This window comes from Emydura macquarii, unplaced genomic scaffold, assembly GCF_026122565.2.
Source record: "Emydura macquarii macquarii isolate MOO-44397 ecotype Brisbane River unplaced genomic scaffold, CSIRO-AGI_Emac_v2 contig_480, whole genome shotgun sequence".
Lineage (NCBI taxonomy): Eukaryota > Metazoa > Chordata > Testudines > Chelidae > Emydura > Emydura macquarii.
Genome location: NW_027130617.1, coordinates 14,133,213 through 14,157,245, shown reverse-complemented (window position 1 = coordinate 14,157,245; position 24,033 = coordinate 14,133,213). Strand labels below are relative to the sequence as shown.

The following is a 24,033-nucleotide window of genomic DNA, read 5'->3' as shown; positions in this document are numbered from 1 at the left end:
CAGCTAGCCACCAGCAGGGATCAAGAAAGTATTCCCCCTCCCCCAGCAGTGTATTCTGTGAGGCTGGGACAAACTGTACCCCTGTATTCATCCCTTGCACACTGTAGTAATAACCTTTGTACAAAGCATGCTGTGTGAGGTATCATTTGAAAACTTATAATTTGCTGGTCACAGTTGTCCTGGTAAAACATGTAGCAACACTATATGTAAAGTTATAAGATTCCACTGTATGGTGTTACTAAAACATGTTCCAAGTCTAGGGAGTGACCAAACCCATTCCTCGGAGACAAAGGGCAAGCTAATACCTCAGCAAGGTATAAGTGAGGTCAATGGGCTATTACGTACTAAGTGGCCATTCTATGGCAGCAAAGGGGGAATGGATGAAAAATCTACATTTTAGCAAAGAAACAGCATGGGGTTCCTGTTCAAACAGACTTTTTGTCTTCTGAATATCAGTTGGTGATCCTTCTCAAAGGAGGTAGAGGACTATGAACAGAAATGGGAGACACCCCAAGACCACCCCCATCCTTCTCTCTCTCTCTCTCTCGTCCATTGATTCACTGCACCAAAAGGAACAAAGGAAGCTGCCATTACACAGAAGAAGGGGTCCTGGCCTAAGAAGTTTGCCCAGTAAAACTATTGAGACCAGGTGATGAGGAAAATCTTTGCTTTGAATTTAACATAGTTCGTTAGGCATTAGTTACATTTTATCTTTATACTTCTTGTAACTATTTCAGAGTTTTATGCCTCATTACTTGTATTCAATTAAAATCTATCTCTTTGTAGAAGTTAGCAACACTAATGTAGGGACCAGGAATTAAATTTCTTTTAGGAAGAAACGAGTTGGTTTTGGGTTGACAGGTAGAGAAGGTTGAGAAAACTAAACTTGGGATCATGATTCCTAGGTGGAGGACAGGACTGAGGCCCATTAGTAGAACTGTGATGGGGAAACTTATACTGCTGCTGTTCAGGTTGTAATTTTCTGTGGGTAAATGAAGAATTTAATAATCTTGGATTGTTAATTTAGCAAATTCTCAGGAGCTAAACTGAAAGGGAAAATAATGCAAATAACTATTAGCTTGCTCATTATCAAATGCTGAAGACTTCAGAGTTTGGGTTTTACTCTCTTTTTTGGTTCTCCATGTTCTTAGGTATTCTTACCCATTCTTTTTGTAGCCACCATGTAAAACTGAAACATTTAATGCAATTGGAACATCATGGCCTTTATGCTTCCCTGGTCCAGATGGATGTAGTAAGTAAGCATTTTTGTCACTGACTGCTGTAGTTAAAGGTCCTTACAGTAGATGCCAGTAGAGTTCTTCTGAATTAAAATAGAAATATAATCACTATTTCCATAGCAACAACTTCCTCTTGGCATTACTATTTATAGAAGTACTGCAGTCCCAACTTTACATTTCTCATCTCAGTGGAACTTTCTAACAAGGGTTAAAATCTTTGTGGAAAAGATGCACTTTTTGATTTAAAACTGCATGGATTTAATCTCAGGCATATTTAATAGTGAGATTATTTATGTTGCTGTATTCATTTTACTAGTAATAATTTCTGTGCCACTCATCGTTGCAGTATATTTATTTGTGTATTAAAACTTCTTTTGAAAAACCAACTTTAACAGATTAACAATTTGATTATAAATCTTGATTGGAGTTGAAACTTGGCATGTTGGGTCTAAAATGGGGCAAATATTATGTGTAGATAATCTTTGGCTATGATTTGATTTTGTTACTATGTTTAATTGCTAATACTTTTAAAATGTTCCAAAAGCAGCATGCCAACTTCGGGCATTATTTTCATGCATTTAAGATGGAAAACAATTAAAATATGTAGAGTATTAGTAAATACTGTCTATTTTGCATACAAAAAAGCAAACTCTTCTCTGAAGAGCAAACCAAAAATGAAGCACTTTTCATAAATAAGCAATACCTGCTTCTTCAAAAAGTAACCTACCTTTTCCCCCAACTCTCTCTTCTCTCTCGTAAATTGACAGCTTGCAAAGCATAAGCGAGGTTGCACTTGTTTAGCTACTTGCTACTAACACTAATTTAAATTTTCTCAGAAGAATTATAATCAATTATAAAACAGGAATGTAAATATTTTGGCTTTATATGCCTTCGTCTGGGCTTTCTACCATATCTGGGAAGGGATAATTACATAATATATATTTACTCATGTCTTTATCACACAAATATTTTAGTATTCTTATTATTACATGGTATTGAAAATGTTGTAAAATCAGTGCATATAATACTGCTTATGCTTTCATTAACTAGTTGTAATTGTGTTAACACTGCTTATAAAGGGACCCCACAGCATTTTTTAATTCAACAAACAATTAAACAAAATAACTTTTTATATTTTCCTATTGTTATATAATTTGGTGGTAGTAAGTGTTGATGACATCTTTTAAGCAATAAAATGTTTTACCAGTCAATAAGAGATTTGCTAAATTTGGCAAGATTCATGGGTTTTCAAAAATTCATGAGCCTTAATCAAAGTAACTTTGATTGTGTTTAATATATTTGAATCATTCTTCTACCCCATATATTTTGTTTGGTTTTTTGAAAATGGAAAGACTTTACCTTGTCCAGTAGGGTCTAGGGAACAACTGTACCTTAAAATGAAGAGATATGTTTAATCAAGGAATAAAACTATTTATCTTCAACAAACAAACAAAAGTACAACCCCCAAACTGTCCCCTTTGCAAGAACCCTTCGGGATGAACAATTAGAGGATTCCCCTTCCTCAATTCTGGGTATAGGATAGGTCCACTTACAAAAAATGCAGACATCCAAGAAGTACCACGGTATCTCTTTGTTTACTTGGATGAAGGTAGAAATTGACAAAAGAAATCTAATGATTTCTGGAAGGGAAAGAAACTGGGATGACTACTTATCCCTTAAGGAAAAACTGAAATATACACAAATAGTGCAGGCATGGCAATTCAAAAATATTGTATGCATCCACCAAAATATTAAGATTCAGGAGGAGACTAAAGATCTAGGGATCAGTTAGTTAAAGCTGAACTGAAATTATTTTACAGCCCCAACCCATGGTTTAAAGTCCTAACAATTAACAGATACCATAGTAGCCTTAATTGCCACGAAGTACATTTTCCATGTAAACTGGAGGATATTTCTTATCTGAGGGCACTGCAAACACCTATTGAAGCAAAGAGATTTCTCACTTAGGTGTTTGCCATGTCATCTGTTCTTGTAGATGAAACAGTGAACTTTGAAATTAGCTCCTAGCCAGTAAAATACCTTTTGGGTTTTTTTGTTTTATGGGTGTATTTGTTGTTCTTAACTCTACCTGTGCGATCAGTTGACAATTTAGGGCTTTCTTTTTTGACAGCGTTGTATTTACTGAAAAAACATTTTGTCATCTTTAAGATATGAGCACATAACAGTGAATCTTTTATATATACTGTTATGGCAGAGTCTCCAGATGGTGCTGTTGCATAGTTTTACAAGTTGCTGCACTATTGTGTTGTGTTTAACATTCTTTTTGGGAAGCTGCCTTCATGTCCCTAACTAGATTCATCACCACCAGCAGTACAGAAGTGAGGGTCGCAGGTATGGAGGTGGGTTACCATAGGTCTGGTTCTTCTTCGAGTGCTTGCTCAAGTCCATTCCCATGTAGGTATGCACACACTGCGTGCGGAAGCTTTTTCCTAGTGGTACATGCTGGGTCGGTTCTGGTGCCCCCTGGAATGGTGCCCTCATGGCGTGGCATATAGGCAATTGCTGACCCACTGTCTCCTCAGTTGCTGTAATGCTGTTCTCCTCTTACTCTGCAACCAGTACTTTCAGTGGTTGTACCTGTAACCAATTGTAAATAGATAGTATTGTAGTGTAAATAGTTAAGCAACATAGATTTAAATTAGTTAAGCACTTAAGCTTCTTCCCTGCTGTCCGGGGCTAACCCACCTGGGACACCGGAGCATGCCTCAGTCCCAGGGCTTCAAGCAGTGTGTGACCTTCCCAAGGAAGATACCAGTGAGTGATCCACATAATAGCTGCCTGAAATGCCTGGGAGAGGGGCTTGTCAGGGCAAAGTACATAATTGCAAAAACTTCAGATCCAGGACCAAGAAGGCAGGGACAGCAGTTTGAAGTTCTTCCTAATGGAAGCCGGCACTTCTCCTGACATCGGAGTACCAGCTGGACCTGGTGCTGAGCACCTCCTCAGTGAGGAGCGCACCAGCCTCGATCAGGGAGCCACCAAGAGGCAGGGTGTCTCCGGCACTGAAAGCATCCCAGCATCATGACTCTTCCTTGCCAGCCAGAACATCGGCACTGCCAGCATGGCACCATTCCACATCACTGGTGCCAAGGAAGAGGTTGAAAAAATCAGACCACGGACACTCCTCAATGAGGAAGAGCACGGAGAGGGCGAGGCTATCAGTGGTCCCCTCCCAGGTGGCCACCCGGCACCGCCGACTGCAGCCTAGCAAGGGTTACTGTTGAGTCCGACGCACATGAACTCCCTGCTGAGGGTGAACCAGGAAGGGGATTTGACCCTGGCAACGCATCAATGCCAGAGGCTTAAGAGGCAATGAGTAGTCTCTTGATGCTCCCGGCATCTCATTCCCCAAGTCAGGGCCCACAAGGCACGGCTCAGTAGCATAAGACTGTTCTGTGCAGACTGGGCAGGCCAGCAATGATGGTGAGACGCCGTCCTCCATCTTGCCCAGACTTGCGAGCCTCGACACCGTGACAGCATTAACTGGCACGGTGTAGGTCATGATCCCACCACTGGCTGGAGTCTCTTCACCAATTTGTGGTCACCATGATGCTCCAGGTCATGGTACTGCTCACGGTCACATAACACCACTTTGGGTCGAGACGCAGCTCACCATCTAGGCACCGGTCACTGTCTTGACACAGTTCACCACCACGGTGCCGATCACCGTTATGGCACTGCTCCACATTACATCACCGGCATACGGCACCAAGGGGCTTGACACCATCATGGTCACCTAGAAGTGACTCCTCAGGCTCAACATCCCAAGCTGATTTGCAAGGATCATGGTGGAGTGAACACAGGTCGGGCCAGAGATATGAGGCAGCATCTCAGGGGCCTGCTGTCCCAACATGGACCTCAGCCTAGTGGCAGATACCTGCCCAGTGGCCAATGTGGGACCCATAGATGTCCCAGGTGTTCTAAAGCTCCCACATGTGTCAGTCGTACTCGGCCCCCTCGAACATGACAGCACTTCCTCCTCACCCCTCTCCCTCTGGCAGAGAGGGGCTCGGTACTAGGAGCAGAGGGGATGGAGGCTCGCTGTACCCCTGCGGGGGTTCCGCTAGCACTAGAGGAGCCCCAGGACAATCCTGGCTACTATGTCATCCTCCCCGGACAAGGCGGTGGTGGAGACAGCCATAGCCCATGTACAGAATGATTACAAAGCTCACTAAGAGCTCTTAGAAATAGAGGACTCTACCATGGCATTGGTAGACATTCTGACATCCCCCAGCTTATGCAGGGTGGCATTACCCCTCAATGAGGCCGTCTCAAAACCAATAAAAGCATTATGGCAGACCCCCACATCTCTCCAGCCCGCAGTGAAACAGGCTGAGAGGAAGTATTTCATGCCTCCCACTGGCACGAGTACTTATATATGCACCTGCCCACTGGGCTCTTTAGTTGTAGCCACAGCCTATGAACAGGAGAGGCAGGGTCCATCTCCCAAGATTATAGATGCCAAGGAATTGGACCTGCTAGGGAGAAAATTTACTCCACCGGGGGACCTCCAGTTAAAAATATCCAACCACTAGGCCCTCCTTAGCCACTATGACTTTCACTTTTGGACAACTATGTCTAAATTTAAGGAACTCCTCCCATCAGAGTCCAGGACAGAGTTCGTGGCTGTAGTGGAGGACAGAGCTATAACCAAGCATCCCTCCAGGCTTCCTTGGGTGCTGCGGATGCGGTAGCGCATGCAATGGGCACAGTGGTGGTGATGAGGTGCAGCTCCTGGCTCCAGTTATCAAGTCTTCCCTATGAGGTGCAGATGACAGTACAAGACCTACCTTTTGAAGGGTGTTCCCTTTTCTCCGATCAAACAGATGCACATCTGCACAGCCTGAAGGATTCCAAGGCCACTTTAAAATCCCTGGGCCTCCACATGCCGGCCCCATCCTCGGGACACTTTAAGCCCCAGCCTCTGAGCTGCTTCCACCCTTCACAGCAAAGGCAAGACTTCGGGAGGTGGGGCAACAGGGGCATTAAGAGAAGGCACCCACACTACACCTCATTGGCCTCCACTGACACACACAGTTTGGAAACTTTACCAGACTAGAGAACTGAAATAATTAGTTGAAGACTGGACACCCCCATCTTACGAAGCCATCTTTCATACAGACAGGAGACCTGGGAAGAAACCATTCTCTCCTAGTTACTAGAAAAGAGAAGAATGCTGGGATTCCTGCTAGCTTGCTGTTCTAGATCCCTGCTGGGAGCACCAGAGGTTCGTGGAATATTTTAAGCCCAACCTGTTGTATCTAGGTAGGTGCAGATAGCTACCCCAGTTTGTGTTTATAAGTTTATTCCTATGTGGTTCCTGTAGCTATGAGTTCAGGAACTACAATTAACAGGATGCTCCGGCGGAGTGGGAGGAGAGAAAAGAGAAGAAAAGGAAGAATGTGATCTCTGAAAAAAGTGTGGGGAATAAATCTTACCTTTGCTGTTATCAAACTTTCTGAGAAGGACTTCCCTCTCAACTCCCAAATACCACCTATCGCTGTTCTTCCCTTCAATCCTCGAGTCATTTGGTTATTACAGTGGTGGATAGGATATATTTACTGTTCTAGCTTTCCTAGACTGCTGGCTGCTTTAAGGAATGTATAAATTTAGATTTTTGAAGTTGATGGTACTTTCTTAAAAAACTCATCTTACTCACCAAGGGCAAATGGAATTTTCAAGCCCTAGCCAGTGGTTCTCAACCTATTTACCACCGTGGGCTGCATGTGCAGCTCTCTGTGTGTGATGTGGGCCTCATCCACACAATGTATATACTGCCTGTATGGCCCTGATGATATCAAATGGGCTGCAGCTGTGTGCTGATTGGGCAATAGGCTGAGAACCACTGCCCCTATGCAAACAGCCCACCAAACCAAAACCCTACTCCTCCCAATGTTTGGCTACATTGTCTTGATTTTGTTTTGTTGAAAATTTATCCATTCTATCATAGTTTGTGTTGCTCAAAAAGTTGTCTGACATTATCAAATGGATTTAGAGTAAGGTCCAAGAATATATATCTGCCAACATTTGAAGGCTATAAATAGGGGATATATGAGGAGAAAAATAGGGGCAGACCTAGTTTAACAAAGTTGAACTAGAAGTTTTCAGTATAGTTGTAGCTGTGTTGGTCCCAGGATATTAGAGAGAACTTTTATTGAACCAACTTCTCTTGGTGAGAGACAAGCTTTCAAGACACACAGCGCTCTTCTTCAGGCTTGGGAAAGGAACTCTGAGAGTTACAGCTAAATGCAAGGTGGAACATAGCATAAGTAGTTCGTGCCTATTGTGGGCCATTCTACCTTGAATAGTCCCTTAAGATTAGATTATGGGGAGGTTGGGGTTCTCACATCTGGTGCAGTGGAGAACCAACCCCTTTGTCCCACTCCTTTTCCAGCACCTCATATGAGGGTAATGTGGTGGAGTCCCAGCAACGATCCCAGCCAGCCCATGTTGGGCAAGGGAGGACCAACAGTAGTGCTCCCAAATAGGTGGAATAGAACTGTGACCAGCACTGTACCATTTTTTGACGGGTGTTCCAAGATAGCTTACGTGAATATAGTTGCAGCCTAATTAAATCTTATCCATTTGTCTTCTTATCCATTGGCACGGCTGGAAAATGAATATATTTCTTAACTAACGACTGGGAGCTGCCATCAGCACTCTGACTGGATAATAGTTTACTCAGCAAGTGGCCCCACTCCACTGACTTGTTTAACACTTGGAGTAAGGTAAAACTCAGCATCAATAAGGTTAGCAAAGTCTGGCTTCCTGTTCTTATGTACATAAGAACTAGTCTGTATCTTACTCCATTCTGGCTTTCTAAACATAAAAGGAAAAAAGTGGTGACTTTGTTCATTTTTGTTTAGTATAAACCATCATTTGTTTTAACCAGCTAACTTCCTCACTAAGAAAATTGTAGCAAAATTTTAATTTTGTTCCTATTGTTTAATTTACCATAATTTAAGTAGCTATAACATTAGGGTGTGATTACAGTAGTAATGAAACTGTATCTTCAGAGAAGGACATCTAGAACTAGTCATTTGCCTTTTTCCAGTAACTCGTTTAGTTTATGGATGTTTATGGTAACCATTTTTTAATTTTATCTGGCTTTTGATTTTTTCTCCACATTATTTATATGATATGCTGATGATATCTCATCATGTGTGTTTATATTAAAAAAAAAAAAGTTAAACCCAGAGTTTGTCAACTATTACAGCTCTTTTAGTCACCACCTTTAACTGATTCAAAAGAGTTTTGTTAATAAAAGCGCCGTAATGTGCTGTTTTATATATTAACAGGAAGCAGAACAGCCGTAGTGGTTAGAAAACACTGCATTCAGGAAGTTTGACACATGCATAGCTCTTAGCTTCTGTGTAAGTTGTTTTACTCCTTTTTAGATTGTCTGGTCTTTTTTTTTTTTTTTTTTTTTTTCTTTTCTAAGTAAATTGTCAATGTATATAGATGGCAGCACAGCGGGAGCTACCTTGTAACCCGTGTGCAGGGACATCCACAGCTTTGCAGAGACTTGAAGGGTTTGCTAATCGACTTTTTCATAGGCACTCTAGGGGTGCTTTACAAGAACAGAAAGAGGCTCTGGAAAATGAGAGCCACCATTTGTCTGAACTCACTGCCCTCTGGGACAGATCAAGTAAGTGTTCTGTAGATTCAGTTTGTATGGTAATTGAAAGACTTATGTAGTAAATAGACAAACTACAGTATATTCCATCAGCCTTTTTGTAGTTTAACACACAGAGTATTGGTTTAAACTAAGAAAAAGAGCTATTACAATATGCAGATGGAAATCTGATACTGTTTCACAAGCACTTGGTGTTTGCTAACAGAGTTTATTGCTTGTGAGTTTTCTTTCCTTTTTGTTAGAGAAATGTTAACTGCTGTATTTTTTTGCTAACTTTTCTTCCCAGTGTTTTGTTTCCATTGTTTCCCTCTTTCAGGTCTAAATTTGCTAGTTTTAGCAATAATGGATAGCTTACTTGTTTTAAATTGTTGGTTTTCTTTAACTCTTAAACTTTGGATGGGGTGCCCTTTGTGTTACACTGATTAGGTCCCTAATTACAAGGCTTCTTTTTAATATTTTAGAATTTATAGTGTCATTTTAATGGATAATTCCAAATGCATTTTACGGTGTCAATTTGATCACTAAAACTAGAGCATAAATAGAGTTAATTGTTTACTATTTCAAATTAATTAGTTGTAGTAGCTTTGATTTATAACACTAGTTATCAAAACTTGTGATTTTATAGTATTCTTTAATTTGTGGGAGAGAAAGGGGCAAACTTATTTTTATTGCATAAAACATGCTTGATCAGAAATATGTCTTAGGCAGGTGCATCCGCTCCTCTGTTTCTTTCTAAATCACACTTAATACACAAAGTTCATAATTCTAGGCAAACAACAAAGTTGATGAAACAGAATTGTCATCACTGTTCTGTACATAATCCACTTTAAAACAAATAATTTATTTAGGAATTTGTATCCATATCTTTCACGATCATATTTTTGGGCGACTGGAATTGAGCTGTTTCAGGTATTTCACAATCTAAGTAAAATGGCATCCCCATTTCCTATTTTTACAGCAACTTATTATATAGCAAATAATTTGTCTTATGATATACATACTAAAATAGATTTTGATAAGGTAACTTGTATTAATTTCATACATTAATTTGGATACAGCAGTGGGTTGGAATGCCACAAGCAATTTTTTCTATTGAAAGTAATAGGCCTTAGCAAAATGTGCTCATGTCATAGTATTGTGTTAACTTAGCCTTTTTCACATGATTACAAGTGCCTACTATGAATTTAAATCTGTGAGTCTGTATAGTTAGGGAATGGCCTTAGCCTCAAAAGATGGAAATTGAAGACAAATATGGATACCAGAAACGCGTTAATGCCCATACCTGAGCTAAATCAGAATCTCCCAACTGAGGTGGAAAGGGACAGATTAGTTTTGTGTGGAGGGCAGGCAAGTGGATTGGATTTGTGAGGGTAGGGAACAGTGGCATGACCTCAAATACCTAAAACTTTTCAGCTCAACCTTTATACATAAAAAGTAAAAAAAAAAAAAAAAAAAAAGAGAGAGAGAGAAAGAAAAAGAGGCACAAACAATTTTTTTTCTTTACAGGTAATTTTTAACATTTAAATTTAAACATTTAAAATTTAATTTCTTGTCTGTGCTGTGGAATCCCCCTGAACACACAGAGGGTGTGGTTCCGCAGGCGGTGGGGTATGCCTTGTTAGTACTGCTCTGTCAAAACCATGCTGCAGTGGATCAAGGGAGGCAGGATGAAGGCACGGTAGCTTGGTATTGATGGTCCTAGATTCTAGTCTCTCCCTGAGATCCATATGTTTTTGTTTGGACAAACGTCTGACACTTTTTGAGATGAAAGGATAGCTTCGTCATTAAGGCACAAGAATGGGAATTGGGAGATAGGGGTTCTATTCTTGGCTGTGCCATAAGTTCCCTGTGGGAACTCTTAGCAAGTCGCTTAACTACTCTGTGCCTCAGATTCTCCTGTAAAATGAGGCTACTACTTCCCTACCTCCCTCCTACGTCCTTTGCCTATGTTGTGAGACTTAATTCATTAATGTATGAGGTACACTCAGATACTCTACAAATAAATAAATATGAAATCCCATCTTCTGACAGAAGAATGAGCGTTCAGGAAGAAAAACTCTGAGTAGAAACTACAAATCCTAATGAACCATTGAGCCCTAAGATCACTAAATGTGTCTATACCACATTGCAATACCAAACAAGTGTATTTCACAAGAGGGGGAAAATACATTTCCCCAGACACTATTTCAAGCTTCCAATAAATTATTATAATGTTGAGAACACTTTGAAAAATACTGCAACACTGTCACTTATTCATTTGTTTAATAAAAAGAAAAAGTGTATTGACCAACTAATGACTTCACAAACTCTGACTTGTTTGCATACAAGCCTTTCTTTTTCTCGAACTATTTTAAGATAAGCTTGATTGCATGACTTGTTTGAGGAGGAAATGTAATGTCATGTCTGATGATAAACAAAGTGAACATGCTTGTTCTTAAAGTGCTATTTTAGGCAATAATTATGCATGTTGGTTGCATATAGCATTTTTGTATCAGCGAAGTTTGTGAACTAGTAGCCAAATATTCATTGATATATGTTGTTTTTAAGTTGAAATTTGCAGGTATTAACTCTAAATCTTTGCGCTCATTTCAGATTGTCTATAGACAATAATAGCCAGCCACACATGGGCTGCATCTACCCTAGCAAATTTAGGACTCTAATTTTCTGATTCAGTACTATGGTGGCTTTCAGGATGATAGGAACAGTGAATGCTGTGATGTAGACAGAATACCCCTTAGTTGAAAATTGTCTTGCTTTTTCTCTTGAGAAACAAATACTAAAAATATTTGACTCTGCTTTCACAAGGTACAACAGAAAGCTGAAGAGTAGTCATGATCATATCTGGTTATGTAATAGCTTACTTTCATGTCCTAGGTTAGCACAAAATGCAAGTTTATTGATAAGCACTTACTTAGATAAGCAGCACACTGTAGTTTCTTTGATAAGAGTTTTTAAAATGTTAGTAAAGGTTCTACCACCGGTGTCTTCGCAGTTGCAGTATTCTTATTAACTGTTTAGGGGTCATCAAATAGGGTAAATTTTTCCTGAACTCTCCTAAGCAAATATACTTTATAATTTTAAAAAGAAACATGATCAAGAGCTCCTTTATAAGTATATTAAGTACTGAATGGCTTCAATTTAAAAGTAAATTTAGTTAATATAACACCTTCTGCTATAATGGACTGTCCTGAATGCTCAGTTTCTTTGTTGTACTTCTTTTGCAAAACAGTTTCTGATACAACTACAGCACTTAAAGAGGAAGTTGGTTTTTTGTGGTTCTTCAGTGCAATTAGTTATCTACACTTGTGGTTAAACGGTATGAGTAAGGTGATGGAATATGTATTCTGAACCCAGGGTTTGCTTCCTGGCTCTGCCACTGACTCATTGTGTGAACTTGAGCAAGTCTTTTGTCCTGTCTGTGTTTCAGTTTCTCAATCTGTAAAATAGGTTTAAATGTTTCTAAAAGTGTCTTTGGATCCTCAGAAGATGTATGAGATTATTTTGCTTTTACATTCTTGTGAGAGGAAGTTTGATTCTTCATACTGTACAGCTTTAAATTCATGGGGAAAAAATTGACAGATTTCACATGTGATTGAATAGCTTATTGAGTTGGTCATTGGCCAAAGTTTATAATGGTTTGAAACCAGCAGAACCAAATGAATATTATTTTAGCATTCAGAATCTTATATTTCATTTTTCATTCTAGGTAAATTATACATGATCTCTTGCAACCATAGCATCTACTCTGGTTTTTTCCTTGTGGAAATAAGAGAAGTTAAAAATGTTTTAATGCTGCAAATCTCAGTTTTCAAATCACCTACCTCCATTACTCACACTACCCTTCTATTTTCCCAAAATAATGAAAAATGAGATGACACTAGCAATCTGGGTAACAAAGTTCATTAGAAGAGTCATTAATATTACATCTTTTTAATATATGTGAGTACTGGGATTCTCATTAAAACATGAGTGTTTAGATGATTAATAGTGGAGAGATTTTAATTTGGGTCTCTGATTCAGCATGGCACTAAATATGTTCAAAAGAAGGTATATGCATTAATGTTGTATGTCTTGTAAGCCTTTGAAAAAATGCAATAGAGCTTCAGCTGGATAAATGCTCACTGTGGGGAGAAGTGTTAAATCTAAAGGTGTACGTTGTGTGCATGGATTAAAGCTTTAGAGTTACTACTGGTTGGGTACACTCAACAGATAATTCTGGTCTAAGGTTGCCATGGAAACAACCAGTGCTTGATGTAATTGAGAACATCTTAAAACATCCTGGTTTTTTAATGCTTCCCCTCCTCCCCCTTCACTCCCCCCGCGCCATTTTCAGTTGCTTTAGACATGTAGAGGTAATGCTGGTTAGAAAAGAAGTAGTTTAATGAGCAAAATTAAGCATCTACATCTCGAATATTGATCTGGTGTTCAACTACTGGTATTTTGTATTTGATAGTTGTTTCACATCTGAAGGAGTTCTTAATGAAGACAAGCTTTTTGGATTTGTGTGTGCTATCTATTCCAGTTCGTTCGTGTGTGTGTGTGTGTGTGTGTGTGTGTGTGTGTGTGTTTACAGGATCAGTGCTTTAATCTCTAGAGATTAACGTAACTTCCTTAGATGTTGGATTAATATTATGAACAATATGTTTCTGAAAGCTAGTTTTTCAACATGAATGGTAAGTCTTTTTATAACCTATGATACTACAATCTGGTTTTTATTTAATTTTATTTAATTTTATTTAATTGTCTTCTTAATAAGGAAAAATCTATCCTGTTCCTCGATCTTTCTACACATTCAACAATAAATAAATTAATATATTAAGCTTTTGTTCCATAATTGAGTAAGGATGAGTATGAAAAATTGACAAATCATAAAGATGTATGGTTTGTAACAAACATCTGGGTGTGAGAATCTTCTTTGCTTTGCATAATGGAGATTTAATTAATATTTTAAATTTTAATATTACTAAAGGTTTCTTATTAGAAATAATCTGATTCCAAATAGAAGGCATAATATTTCAGGTGAGGAATTTGTAATGTGATCCTGAATTAAATCAGTTTATTTAAATCTTAGAATTTCCTTTGGTATACTTCATTAAGTTGTTCTATTAACATTTTATGTGAATGTATGCAAAACAGTATTTCAAACTGGACAGCCTTCTGAAATTTTTGTAATTATAATTTGTGAATTCTGGACATTTTTAGCCTTCTACTATTGAATACCATGAACAAACTTATTTTTCTGTAGCTTTTATTCTATCTAAATGGTGGGATAGCAGAATTGTTGAGGTCATTCTTGAAGGGAACGGAGAGTCTCACTTAAATCAAGGTATTTGGCACTGAGTTTACTAGATCTGTTATAATTCTAATTAGGCAGATATTTGTTTATCAGAAACTTGGTGATTGCTAATATTGCTAATTATCCTTTATATTAATGTAAATTGAGAGAGAGATTTGTGAATCAGTCCGTTCCATTATGGCATATAAATCAAAGTTGAATTAAAATATATAAACTAAAAATCCAAGCCATTTTATTTCTCAAAAATAATTTGTTTTGAAAGTTGTTTACAAAATGGAGACATTTTTTTTTTTAAATCTATTTACTTGAGCTTTAAAAAAAAATGTAAATTTAAAGAAAAAGGTTTTTGTTTACTCCACAAATAGAAATTATTCAGAGGACAGTTACTGCTAAGATTTATTCTGTGTAAATGACATAGGATATAGGAGAGACAGGTGAAGTTGCAGCATGCCTCCCATATATAAGTTCAGGTTAGATACTGTGTGTAACCTTGTTTGTTTTGGGGGCATGTTCATTGAAATGAAATGCTTTGTTGCTAGTTCCCCATAGAAAATATTGAAACATAAGGCCAGATTTCAGAACACTGCACGTGCAAATGTGAAGACATATTTATTGAATCTGATCAGTACCATGTGGGTCATAGTAATTAAATGTTAAATTGCATGTGCCGAGTTAGCATAACATAAAATGACCCGGCTGGGTAAGACTAATAGTCCATTGAGCCCAGAATCCTGTCTTGTAACATTGGCCAATGCCAGATGCTTCAGAGGGAATGAACAGAACAGTCAATTATGGAATGATCCATACCCTCTTGTCCACTACCAACTTCTGGAACTCAGAAATTTAGGAGCATGAAGCCATGGAATAGTAAAGGTGCTGGAAATGCAGGAAGTATCTGCACCAACCAGACAGTTGCATGGGGTTGATCCATGACCATCTTGTTTAATAGCCATTGATCCTAGATGTCAACTATTCTCCATGAATTTAACCAATTATTTTTTGAACCCACTTATACTTTGGCCTTCACAGTGTCCCCTGGTAATAAGTTCTGCGGGTTGACTGTGCATTATGGGAAGAAATACTTCCTTTTATTTGTTTTAAACCTGCTGATTATGAATTTCATCAGGTCACCTGCTTCTTGTGTTACGTAAAGCGGTAAATAATTCTTCCTTATTCACTTTCTCCACACCATTCATGATTTTATAGACCCCATCATATCCCCTCCTAGTAGTCTCTTCACCAAGCTGAACAGTGAGTCTCAGTCTCTCCTCAAATGGAAGCTGTTCCATATCCCTAATCATTTTTGTTGCCCTTCTCTGTACCTTTTCAAATTCTCATATTTCTTGAGATGAGGCGACCAGGAGCACATGCAGTATTCAAGATATGGGCATACCATGGATGTATGAAGTGACGTGATATTTTCTGACTTATTATCTATCCCTTTATGGTTCTTAGTGTTCTGCTAGCTTTTTTGACTGCTGCCATACACTGAATGGATGTTTTCCAAGAACTATCCACATTGACTCCAAGATCTCTTTATTGAGTAACAGCTAATTTAGAACCCATCATTTTATGTGTATAGTTAGTATTTTGTTTTCCAATATGTATTACTTTGCATTTATCAACACTGAATTTCATCTGCTGTTTTGTTGCCCAGGCATCCAAGATCTGTGAGATCTGTTTGTAACTCTTCAGTCTGCTTTCAACTTAACTATCATAAGCAATTTTATATCATCTGCAAGCTTTGCCACCTCACTATTTACCTCTTTTTCCAGATCATTTATGAATATATTGATCAGCACTGGTCCCGATAGAGATTCCTAGGGGCCCCAGCTAACTACCTCTTTTCAATCTGAAAAGTGACCATTTATTCCTATCCTTTGTTTCCTGACTGTCGGTTATTCATCCATGAGAAGACCTTCCTCCTTATCCCGTGACTGCTTACTTTGTTTAAGAGCCTTTGGTGAGGGACCTTACCAAAGACTTTCTGAAAGTCCAAGTACACTATATCCAGTGGATCACTCTTGTCCACATGTTTCTTGACCCCCTCAAAGAATTCTAATAGATTGGGGAGGCATGATTTCCTTTACAAAAGCTGTATTGACTCTTTCCTAACATATTTCCCCTACTATGCTGACATAATAAAACCACCTCAGTGAGACGTTTAAGGCTTATGTCAGATTAGTTAGGGCAACGCAGTGTCAAATTGCCTTACACTGTGTCCCTTATGTTGGCTGTGGGGCTGTCATTCCAGCAGAGCAGGTTATTAACAGTACTCGTACAGTTCAGCAATTTAGAAAGTGAAAATGGGGCAAGCATTCCAATTTTTTTCATAAAACTTTTTCATGTTTAGAATATTATCTTTATTATGATATATTTAAAAGTTGGTGATAAACTACAAAATATGATGAAGTGACACTAGCTTTAAAAAGCTTCTCATTAAGCAGTATAGATTAGGAAAGCATGTTTAGGTGTCTTGACTCTCAACAGTCTACATAGATTTCCTCTCTGACCTCTTGTACTAAATATTCCTTTCTTAACCTAGATGCAGAAATTTTCCTTAGGATCATTTAGATTTTAGGGTTATCTCTCTCAGAAATTTCAAGCTCACTATAGTCAGTCTAAGAACCAAAGCACGAGTCTTACATTTCCAGGGAACTTATTCTGTGGAATATATTTGAATTACAAATCAATTGTCATCTACTCTTCCTAAAAAGACTTGTCAAAATGCAAGTGAAAGCATTGAAAGAGACACAATTTCCTTTAAATTGGAATCTAATGTAACTGATTCAGTTGTCCTTGCCGGCAGGGCTCTGTGCCTAAGATGTTGAACTTAAAAAAAACTTCAAAATCAAGATTAAAAATGGTTTCTTTTTCAAAAGCACCTGACTATTTTTAAATAGAACACAATTTGTCTTAAAAGAATTGGAAAACTAAGCAACTTTATTGGGGTTCTTCAACTTCCTGTTTTAAAAGACCCTAGTCTAGTGGATTTTCTGTTATTCGTTATATTATTGTAGTGCCTAGGAGCCCTAGTCATGGACAAGGAGCCTGCTATGCTAAACATTGAACAGGCATGTAACAAAAAGACAGTTCCTGCCCCAAAGAGCTTAAAATCTGCATATAAAGCAAGGGACATCAGTTGAGTACAGACTAAGGGCTAGTCTGCACTAGAAGCAGTACAGCTGTGTTGATGCAGCTTTGCTGCTGCATCTGGTGAAGACACTCTGTTCTGACAGGAGAGAGGTTTTTTCTGTCGGCATAATAAAACCATCTCCTGAGGGGCGATAGCAGTGTCAGCAGGAGAAGCTCTCCTGTCAACATAGCACTGTCCACACTGGCTCCTAGGTTGGTGTAACTTGCATCACTTGAGGGGGTGGCTTATTCACACCCCTGACTGACATAAGTTATACTGACATAAATGGTAGCGTGTACAAGCCCTGATAGGAGTACGAGGAAACAATGCGACTGTTTTGGTCAAGTTAATGAGAAGTGGTTTCAGCACACCAGCAGCATAACCGTTGTCACATTTTCTGTAGGCATCACAGAAAAGGAGAGTTTTAAGGAGAATTTTGAAGGTGGATGAGATCGCTTTGTGGATGTTTACAGAGAGTAGAATGGGAGAAAGCATAAAGGTGCTTGTTTGAAAATATAACAAGTAGGCAATGGAGCCTGGTATAATGGACCAATTGGAGCCAGGAGTCAACCTTTCAATACTGAATGAGAGTCGATAGGAGGTGGGAAGGCCATGAAGGGATTTAAATGTAAAGACAGGCTTATGCTTGATGCAATAGAGAAGAGGGAGTCAAAGGAAGGATGCAAAGAGGAGTGATGTGGTCAAAAGGACCAGCTAAGAAAATAATTTGCAGCAGTATTCTGGATGGATAACAGCTGAGTAAGATTATACTGGTGAAGATCAGAGAAAAGGATGTAGTAATCAAGAGATGATGAGAGCCTGGATGAGTTTTACCTGTGGCTGGGTAGGTAAGGCCATTTCTTAGCGACATTATGCAGAAAGAACCAATGAGATTTAGACATAGCCTGGATGTGACGACCTAGAGAGGTCTGAGTAGATGACAATCAGTGTATGGGCCTGAGTGATTGGTAGAATTGGTGGAATTGTCTAAAGTGATTGAGAGAAGAGGTAACAGGAAGGATATTAGGAGTTCTTTTCTAGCTGCATTGATCTTGATCTGATGGCTAGACAACCACAGGGAGATGTTTAAGGAGAGAGGCTGAGATTTTAGTTTAGATGGAAGAAGACAGGTCTTGAGTAGAGATGTAGACCTGTTATTCATCTGCATTTGCAAATGAAATTACCCAGAGATACAGTGTAGAGGGATTAGAAAAGGGGACCCAGGACAGAGCCGTGTGGAACTCTCGTAGAAAGTTGGAGGAGGAGGAGTATGAGTAGGAGCCATCAAAGGACATGCTGAAGGAGCAATTTAAGAGAGGTAAGAAGAGAACCAGGAGAGAATAGGGTTCCAGAAGGCAAGGGAGAACAAGATTGCAAGAAATCGCACAAGGTTGATAGTGTCAAAGGCAGCTGACAAGTCAAGGAGGATGAGGATGGAGTACTAGTTTTGAACTTCAGCTAGGAAGAGGTGGTTAGGGACTTTAATAATAATGGTTTCATTGGAATGCAAGGAACAAAAGAGGATCTAAGATGGAATTAGAGGAGAGGGACTCCAAACAGCAATTATAAACAGAGTGTTCAATGGGTTTAGAGAGGAAATGGAGAAGGGGGATGGGCTGGTAGTTGGAGAGGCAAGTGGGGTCAAGGATGGATTTTTTAAAGATGGACCTGAGACTAAAGCATTCTTGTATTGTAAGGGGAAAGAGCCAGAGGAAAGTAAGAAGTTCAGGAGGGAGATTTGAAGATGTGATGTGGATGCTGGGGTAATTGGAGGAGTTAGAGGAGACAAAACATAAAAATTCTGCATCTGTGAAGGGGAGAAAGAGGGGGAGAGTTGTAGGAGGGGAAGGGGGACTTGAAAGTGAGGGGAAAGGTCACATGGTATTTTGTCAATTTTCACTTGGACAAAATAGATGAGATCCTGTATAGAGAGAAGTAGAGGCAGGAGGAGGAGAGGGGAGGTTTGAGGAATGGTGTAAAGATAGCTGAGATTGTGGACATGGGATTCAATTAAGTTGGAGAAAGAGTTGTTCAGCTATGAATATAGAAGAAGGGAAGGAGAAGAAAACAAATTTATAGTGTAGAGACTCGGCCTGGTCATAGGATTTATAGTGTAGAGCCTCAGCCTGGTCATAGGATTTTCACCAGAGACACTTTGCAGCATGAGAGCAGGAACAGAAGACTTGGGTTTTGGGGGTGAACCTGGGCTGTGGGGTGGCAGGATGGACTTTGCTATGGGAGAGGGGGTGAAGAGTCAAGGGTGGAGCAGAATGAGGTGTGGAGAGAGTCAACAGTCAAATCAGTGGAAGAGAAGGAAGAACAGAAGGCTTTGAGCAGATTAGAAATCAGAAGGCTGAATGACAGGGTGGTGGGCAGAGGAACTCAGTAACAGAAAGATTAGAGAAGGAAGCAGCGGTTGGTGAAGACCAAATCAAGTGAATGTCACTTTTGGTGAGTGGGATAGTTGAAACAGCATAAGTTGCATAACTAAGCATCATTTTTCTATTTGAAAACTTGCAAAACAGTAAATTCAAGTTCCTAGCTATTCTTTTTGAAAAATTGGACAGTCCTTTGACACCTTTACCAATGCCAAAGAACCCCAAAACTAGGCAAACCCTGATTCTGACAATTTCTCCTTCCTGCAGACACTTCCCTACAAGGAAGGAGAATACCAAATTTAACAGCCAGTCTGGTCATTGATTGTATTGGATAAATGGTTTTATCCACAAACAAAGGTTATTTAATACAATTTCCGATTGTACTTCGTTTATCCAGGATAGTCATTTATTTTGTGTCCCTTTTCAGATAGAGAGCTCTGTTTCTGGAGGTTGCTGTGTACTTCATTGACATGGAGGGGTCAGTTCCAGAATAGTCATGTTTGAGAAATTTGGTGCACCTGTCTGCTATTGGAGCTAAAATAGCTGATTCAAAACATACACTGTAAGATTCAAGATGAACTGTCAGGTGCATGCTAGAAGCAGTCAGCTAAGGAGACTACACAGATCCAGATTCAGAGTTCCCAGTCATCAGATACTGAAATTCACTGCAGGAAACCCAGTATTTATAACTGCTTCTCTCCATGTCTTGTTTTCGGCAATCAGACGTCAGACCTTCAAAAGTTAATATTAGTAGTTAGGAGCTATCCAAAAGAAGGTAGTTTGTACCATTCCCTATCTCGCCAACTGGCTAAGAGGATCACTTAGGAAGATATGATGGGTAGTAAAGTGTATGATAGAGTACACATCTCCGAACCTAGAGCTGGTAATCAGAGGGGATCTTCTGTCAGTTATTTATATTCCTGTTGGATATTGACTCAAATTGGTTCTCTGAGACTCCCAGAAGAATCTTAATTCCTTCATTGAAAAGAGTGTATACAATGAGATATCTCCAGAGTGGTTCAAATGCAAGAACTGGCATCTTTCTTTGAATTTTCTGGGACTAATGTTTATCTTCCTTTGGTAGTCTGATTGTGAACGTCACAAATAAATCTGGATTTACAGATGATGGCATAGGATATTTCCTTAGATGTTGAACCTGGTATTTTTTTTGTGACTCATGTGAAACAGTTTGAAGAAAGTGAAAATAGATTTAAAAAAAAAAAAAAACTGTTTGGTCAGTCTGGCTCAGAAGGATATAGTTCAGAGACCGAGAAATGACAATTGTCAGATTCATGTCCTTCTATTATCCAGCCATATAGCAAAGAATCTCAGCCTTCAAAACAAGGCACTTAATCTGGAGTATGAGAGAGAGTGGTTACTCTGGCTTGTAGAAGTTACTGCAAAGTTACTCTAGTTACTACGAAATTATTCTTGTTTCTGTGGCATACTTCTGTATCTAGTGCTTAACAAATCACTGGTGCATCTCTTAAATATTCTCTGTCAAAAGAGCTGTTTCCTCCATCTTATACTTTTTACAAGGGTCAGATTGTTTTTATGAATGCTTTGCCTTCATTTCCTTAAGGGTACATCTACAGGGGGATAAAAGCCAAATGGCATAGCTGCAGCTGGACTTGGTTTCACAGAGCTCAGGCTGCTGGGCTAAAAATTGCTTTGTGGACATTTGAGCTTGTGCTCCAGCCCAAGCTCTTGGACCTTCCATCTTGCAGAGTCTCATGGCTTGGGCTCCAGCCCAAGCTTGAAGATCTATAGAACACTTTTTCAGCCCCAGAGCCGAAGCCCCATGAGCCTGATTCTGCTGGCCCGTGCCAGCCATGGTTTTTTAATCCCTGTGTAGGCATACCCTAAGAGTGCAGATAACTGCTTGTAGTGCTGTTTAAAGACACAGTGCAAAACTGTAGTTTCAAATCTTTTATTTTTCAGATTCTTTAGAGCAGTCTTTTACATTAGACCTCATCTTACATCTCCTGTATTCCCCATGAATCTTCAGCTGATAATTTGGCTGCTTAAAAACTGGTTAATTCAATTCTTATTAATTTTTCACTTGCAAGATAATTTTTCTAGCAACAGCCATTTCTAGCAGGGTAGCACATGAGCTTGACATTTTTTCTGTTCAACCCTAGGGCCTTGTCTACACTAAAAAGAGTAAGTCGACATAATTATGTTGACTTTCAGCCAGTGCTAGGTAGCTCATGTCCACATTGCTTTTCTTGGGTTGGTGGAATGCGTCTTTACCAGGAGCACTTCCACTGACCTAAGGGGCAGTGTGCTCCTGGGCACTCTGTGGGCTGCCCTCTCCCCAGCCCCACTCCCGGTTCTAGCCGGAGGCTGGGGCAGTCGTGCAGGGACTTCTTCCCACATCCTGCCTGGTCCTAGCTCTGACCTGGGAGTGGGTTGTAGCAGCCTGCTTTCAGGGGTGGGGCTCCAGCCTCCTGCACCTGGGCTCACAGCCAGGCGGCAGCTGCCCACAGCTTGACTGAGTCCCGGGGACTCACAGTGGCAGCCGCCTGCACTCTGGCTTGTAGCCGGGAGCCCAGTGGCTTGCAGACCCGGGCTCCAGCGCTCCTTCTGCTTACTTGTCAATTTCTCTGCTCTAGCAGTGACAAGTTGAGAAGTATGACAGTCCCTCCATTGCTCTATGGGGACAGAGTGTCTACACTGACACTGTGTTGCCTTAGCTCTGCCAACAAAAGCACTATGCCTCTGGTAGAGATGGTTTTATTTTGTCAGAAAAACAGCAGTTTTGTCGGTAGGGAGGTGACTGTAGTGTGTACAGCTGACTTTTGTCAACAAAACTCTCTAGTGTAGACCAGACCTAGGTCTTTCCTCCTATCAGGACAATCTCATACTATGGCTTTATCCTATTTGTCTCATTAAAGTAGTTGTCTGCTCTATCATCAATACAACATTATAAGTAGCCTTTCTTAGTTTCTGCCTACCCTTTTCCCGTAGTAGACACAGACAAATTGTGGTGTATACTTTATGCGCATAGAGATGTGAAAATTTGTTTATTTACACATGACTTCCTTCTTCAGGAAGTCAGAATGTCTGTGCTATTTAAGGGCCATAAATAGACCTCTAATACTTTTCAATTTGTCAGTGCAAGCAACCATTTCCTGTAAAGATTAAAAGCACACCACAAAGAATATTTCAGTATCCTGGCATGATGACAGGTGCTACAACCCTACATAGAGATCCAGAGCTACTGTTCTGATTTACCTTGGCAGCCAGACCAGACTTGTACTATTAGCTTGTATTCGGGATGTAAGAGTTTGTGATTATCTGAAACAGAGGTATCCAGGAGCTGGGGGAGAGGTGTTTTGCAGGGAGTAACCCTAAAAACAAGCAAGTTCTAAAGCAAACTCTGGTAGAAATATTGCTCTATTATTTTAATTAACAGTCAAATAAATCCCAAGAAAGGTGTATATTTGGACTGTATACAGTGTACTATATTAGGAATGAGATAGAAATGTCACCTGCTTGCAGGAAGTTAATTAATGGGTGACATACACAGATCAGCTACCTGTAAGTACTTTGCACATGTTCTCAAATATAGTAGGCTTAAATAATGGTCTCTGTAACAGCTGGCCACCAAGTCCTCCAAGTTGTAGTTTCTTAATTTCTCTATTTTCAAGAGACATTCTAGCCAGGATGGTCCAGTAGTCTAGAATAGAAAGAGATTGGGTTGGCCAACATCTTTTAAAGTGGGATATTTGAGGGATGGATGGGTCAAATAAATAATGTAAGGAACATTTGTGTACAGATTTTATCTGCTAAATGCTACTGTCTTTAAAAATCTGAGTGTCTTGTTGAGTTTTCATATATAACCGGAATAGGGCAACAGCTTAAGCAACCTCCACCCAAGAGAGATTGCCATCACCGAGCCAAAATGTAGCCACTGTTTCCAGGTCACCACTACAAAATGTACTGAAAAATTTGTTTCTAGAACTCATTCTTAAATCTTACATCTCTTCTTGCTATTACTGTGAATATACCTGCATTGTAGAAACATGTTCGAGATGACAAGAGAATTGATATAAAACTATGTGGGAGAGTTGTGAAAACTGATGATAGTCATATTTCCCACAGGAAATCTTCAACTCGCAACTAACCCAGAATATTGAAACATTTTAGATTGTGAATCCTTTTTTTTAAATCTAGGATTAGGTGACCAATGTGATTTGGTTTTGGTTTGGATTTTAATCTTTGATAAAGCATATTCATCCTGTTTGAAGTATTAATGTTCTTTATTTTTAGATCCTTTTTAATGTTATAACTGAAGAAAATAATCACTTTTTTGTCTCAACTGT

The 24,033-nt window shown here is 39.5% G+C and overlaps 1 protein-coding gene across 5 annotated transcripts in view; it reads left to right on the top strand.

The window, feature by feature from the left end:
* Positions 1-24,033, top strand: part of PRKACB (protein kinase cAMP-activated catalytic subunit beta) — a 97,965-nt gene that overhangs the window by 33,637 nt on the left and 40,295 nt on the right. The window contains exon 1 of one of the 5 annotated variants that reach the window (XM_067538583.1): positions 629-649. The exons of 2 other annotated variants lie outside the window; for them this stretch is intronic. Coding sequence is in view for 2 of the 3 variants with exons in the window: in XM_067538579.1 (XP_067394680.1) it covers positions 8,721-8,907 (187 nt within the window). In the remaining variant the exon portion in view is untranslated. Of the gene's footprint in view, positions 1-628; positions 650-8,720; positions 8,908-13,245; positions 13,569-24,033 lie in introns of those variants that run through there. 2 more of the 5 variants (XM_067538579.1, XM_067538582.1) reach the window with 2 other exon arrangements.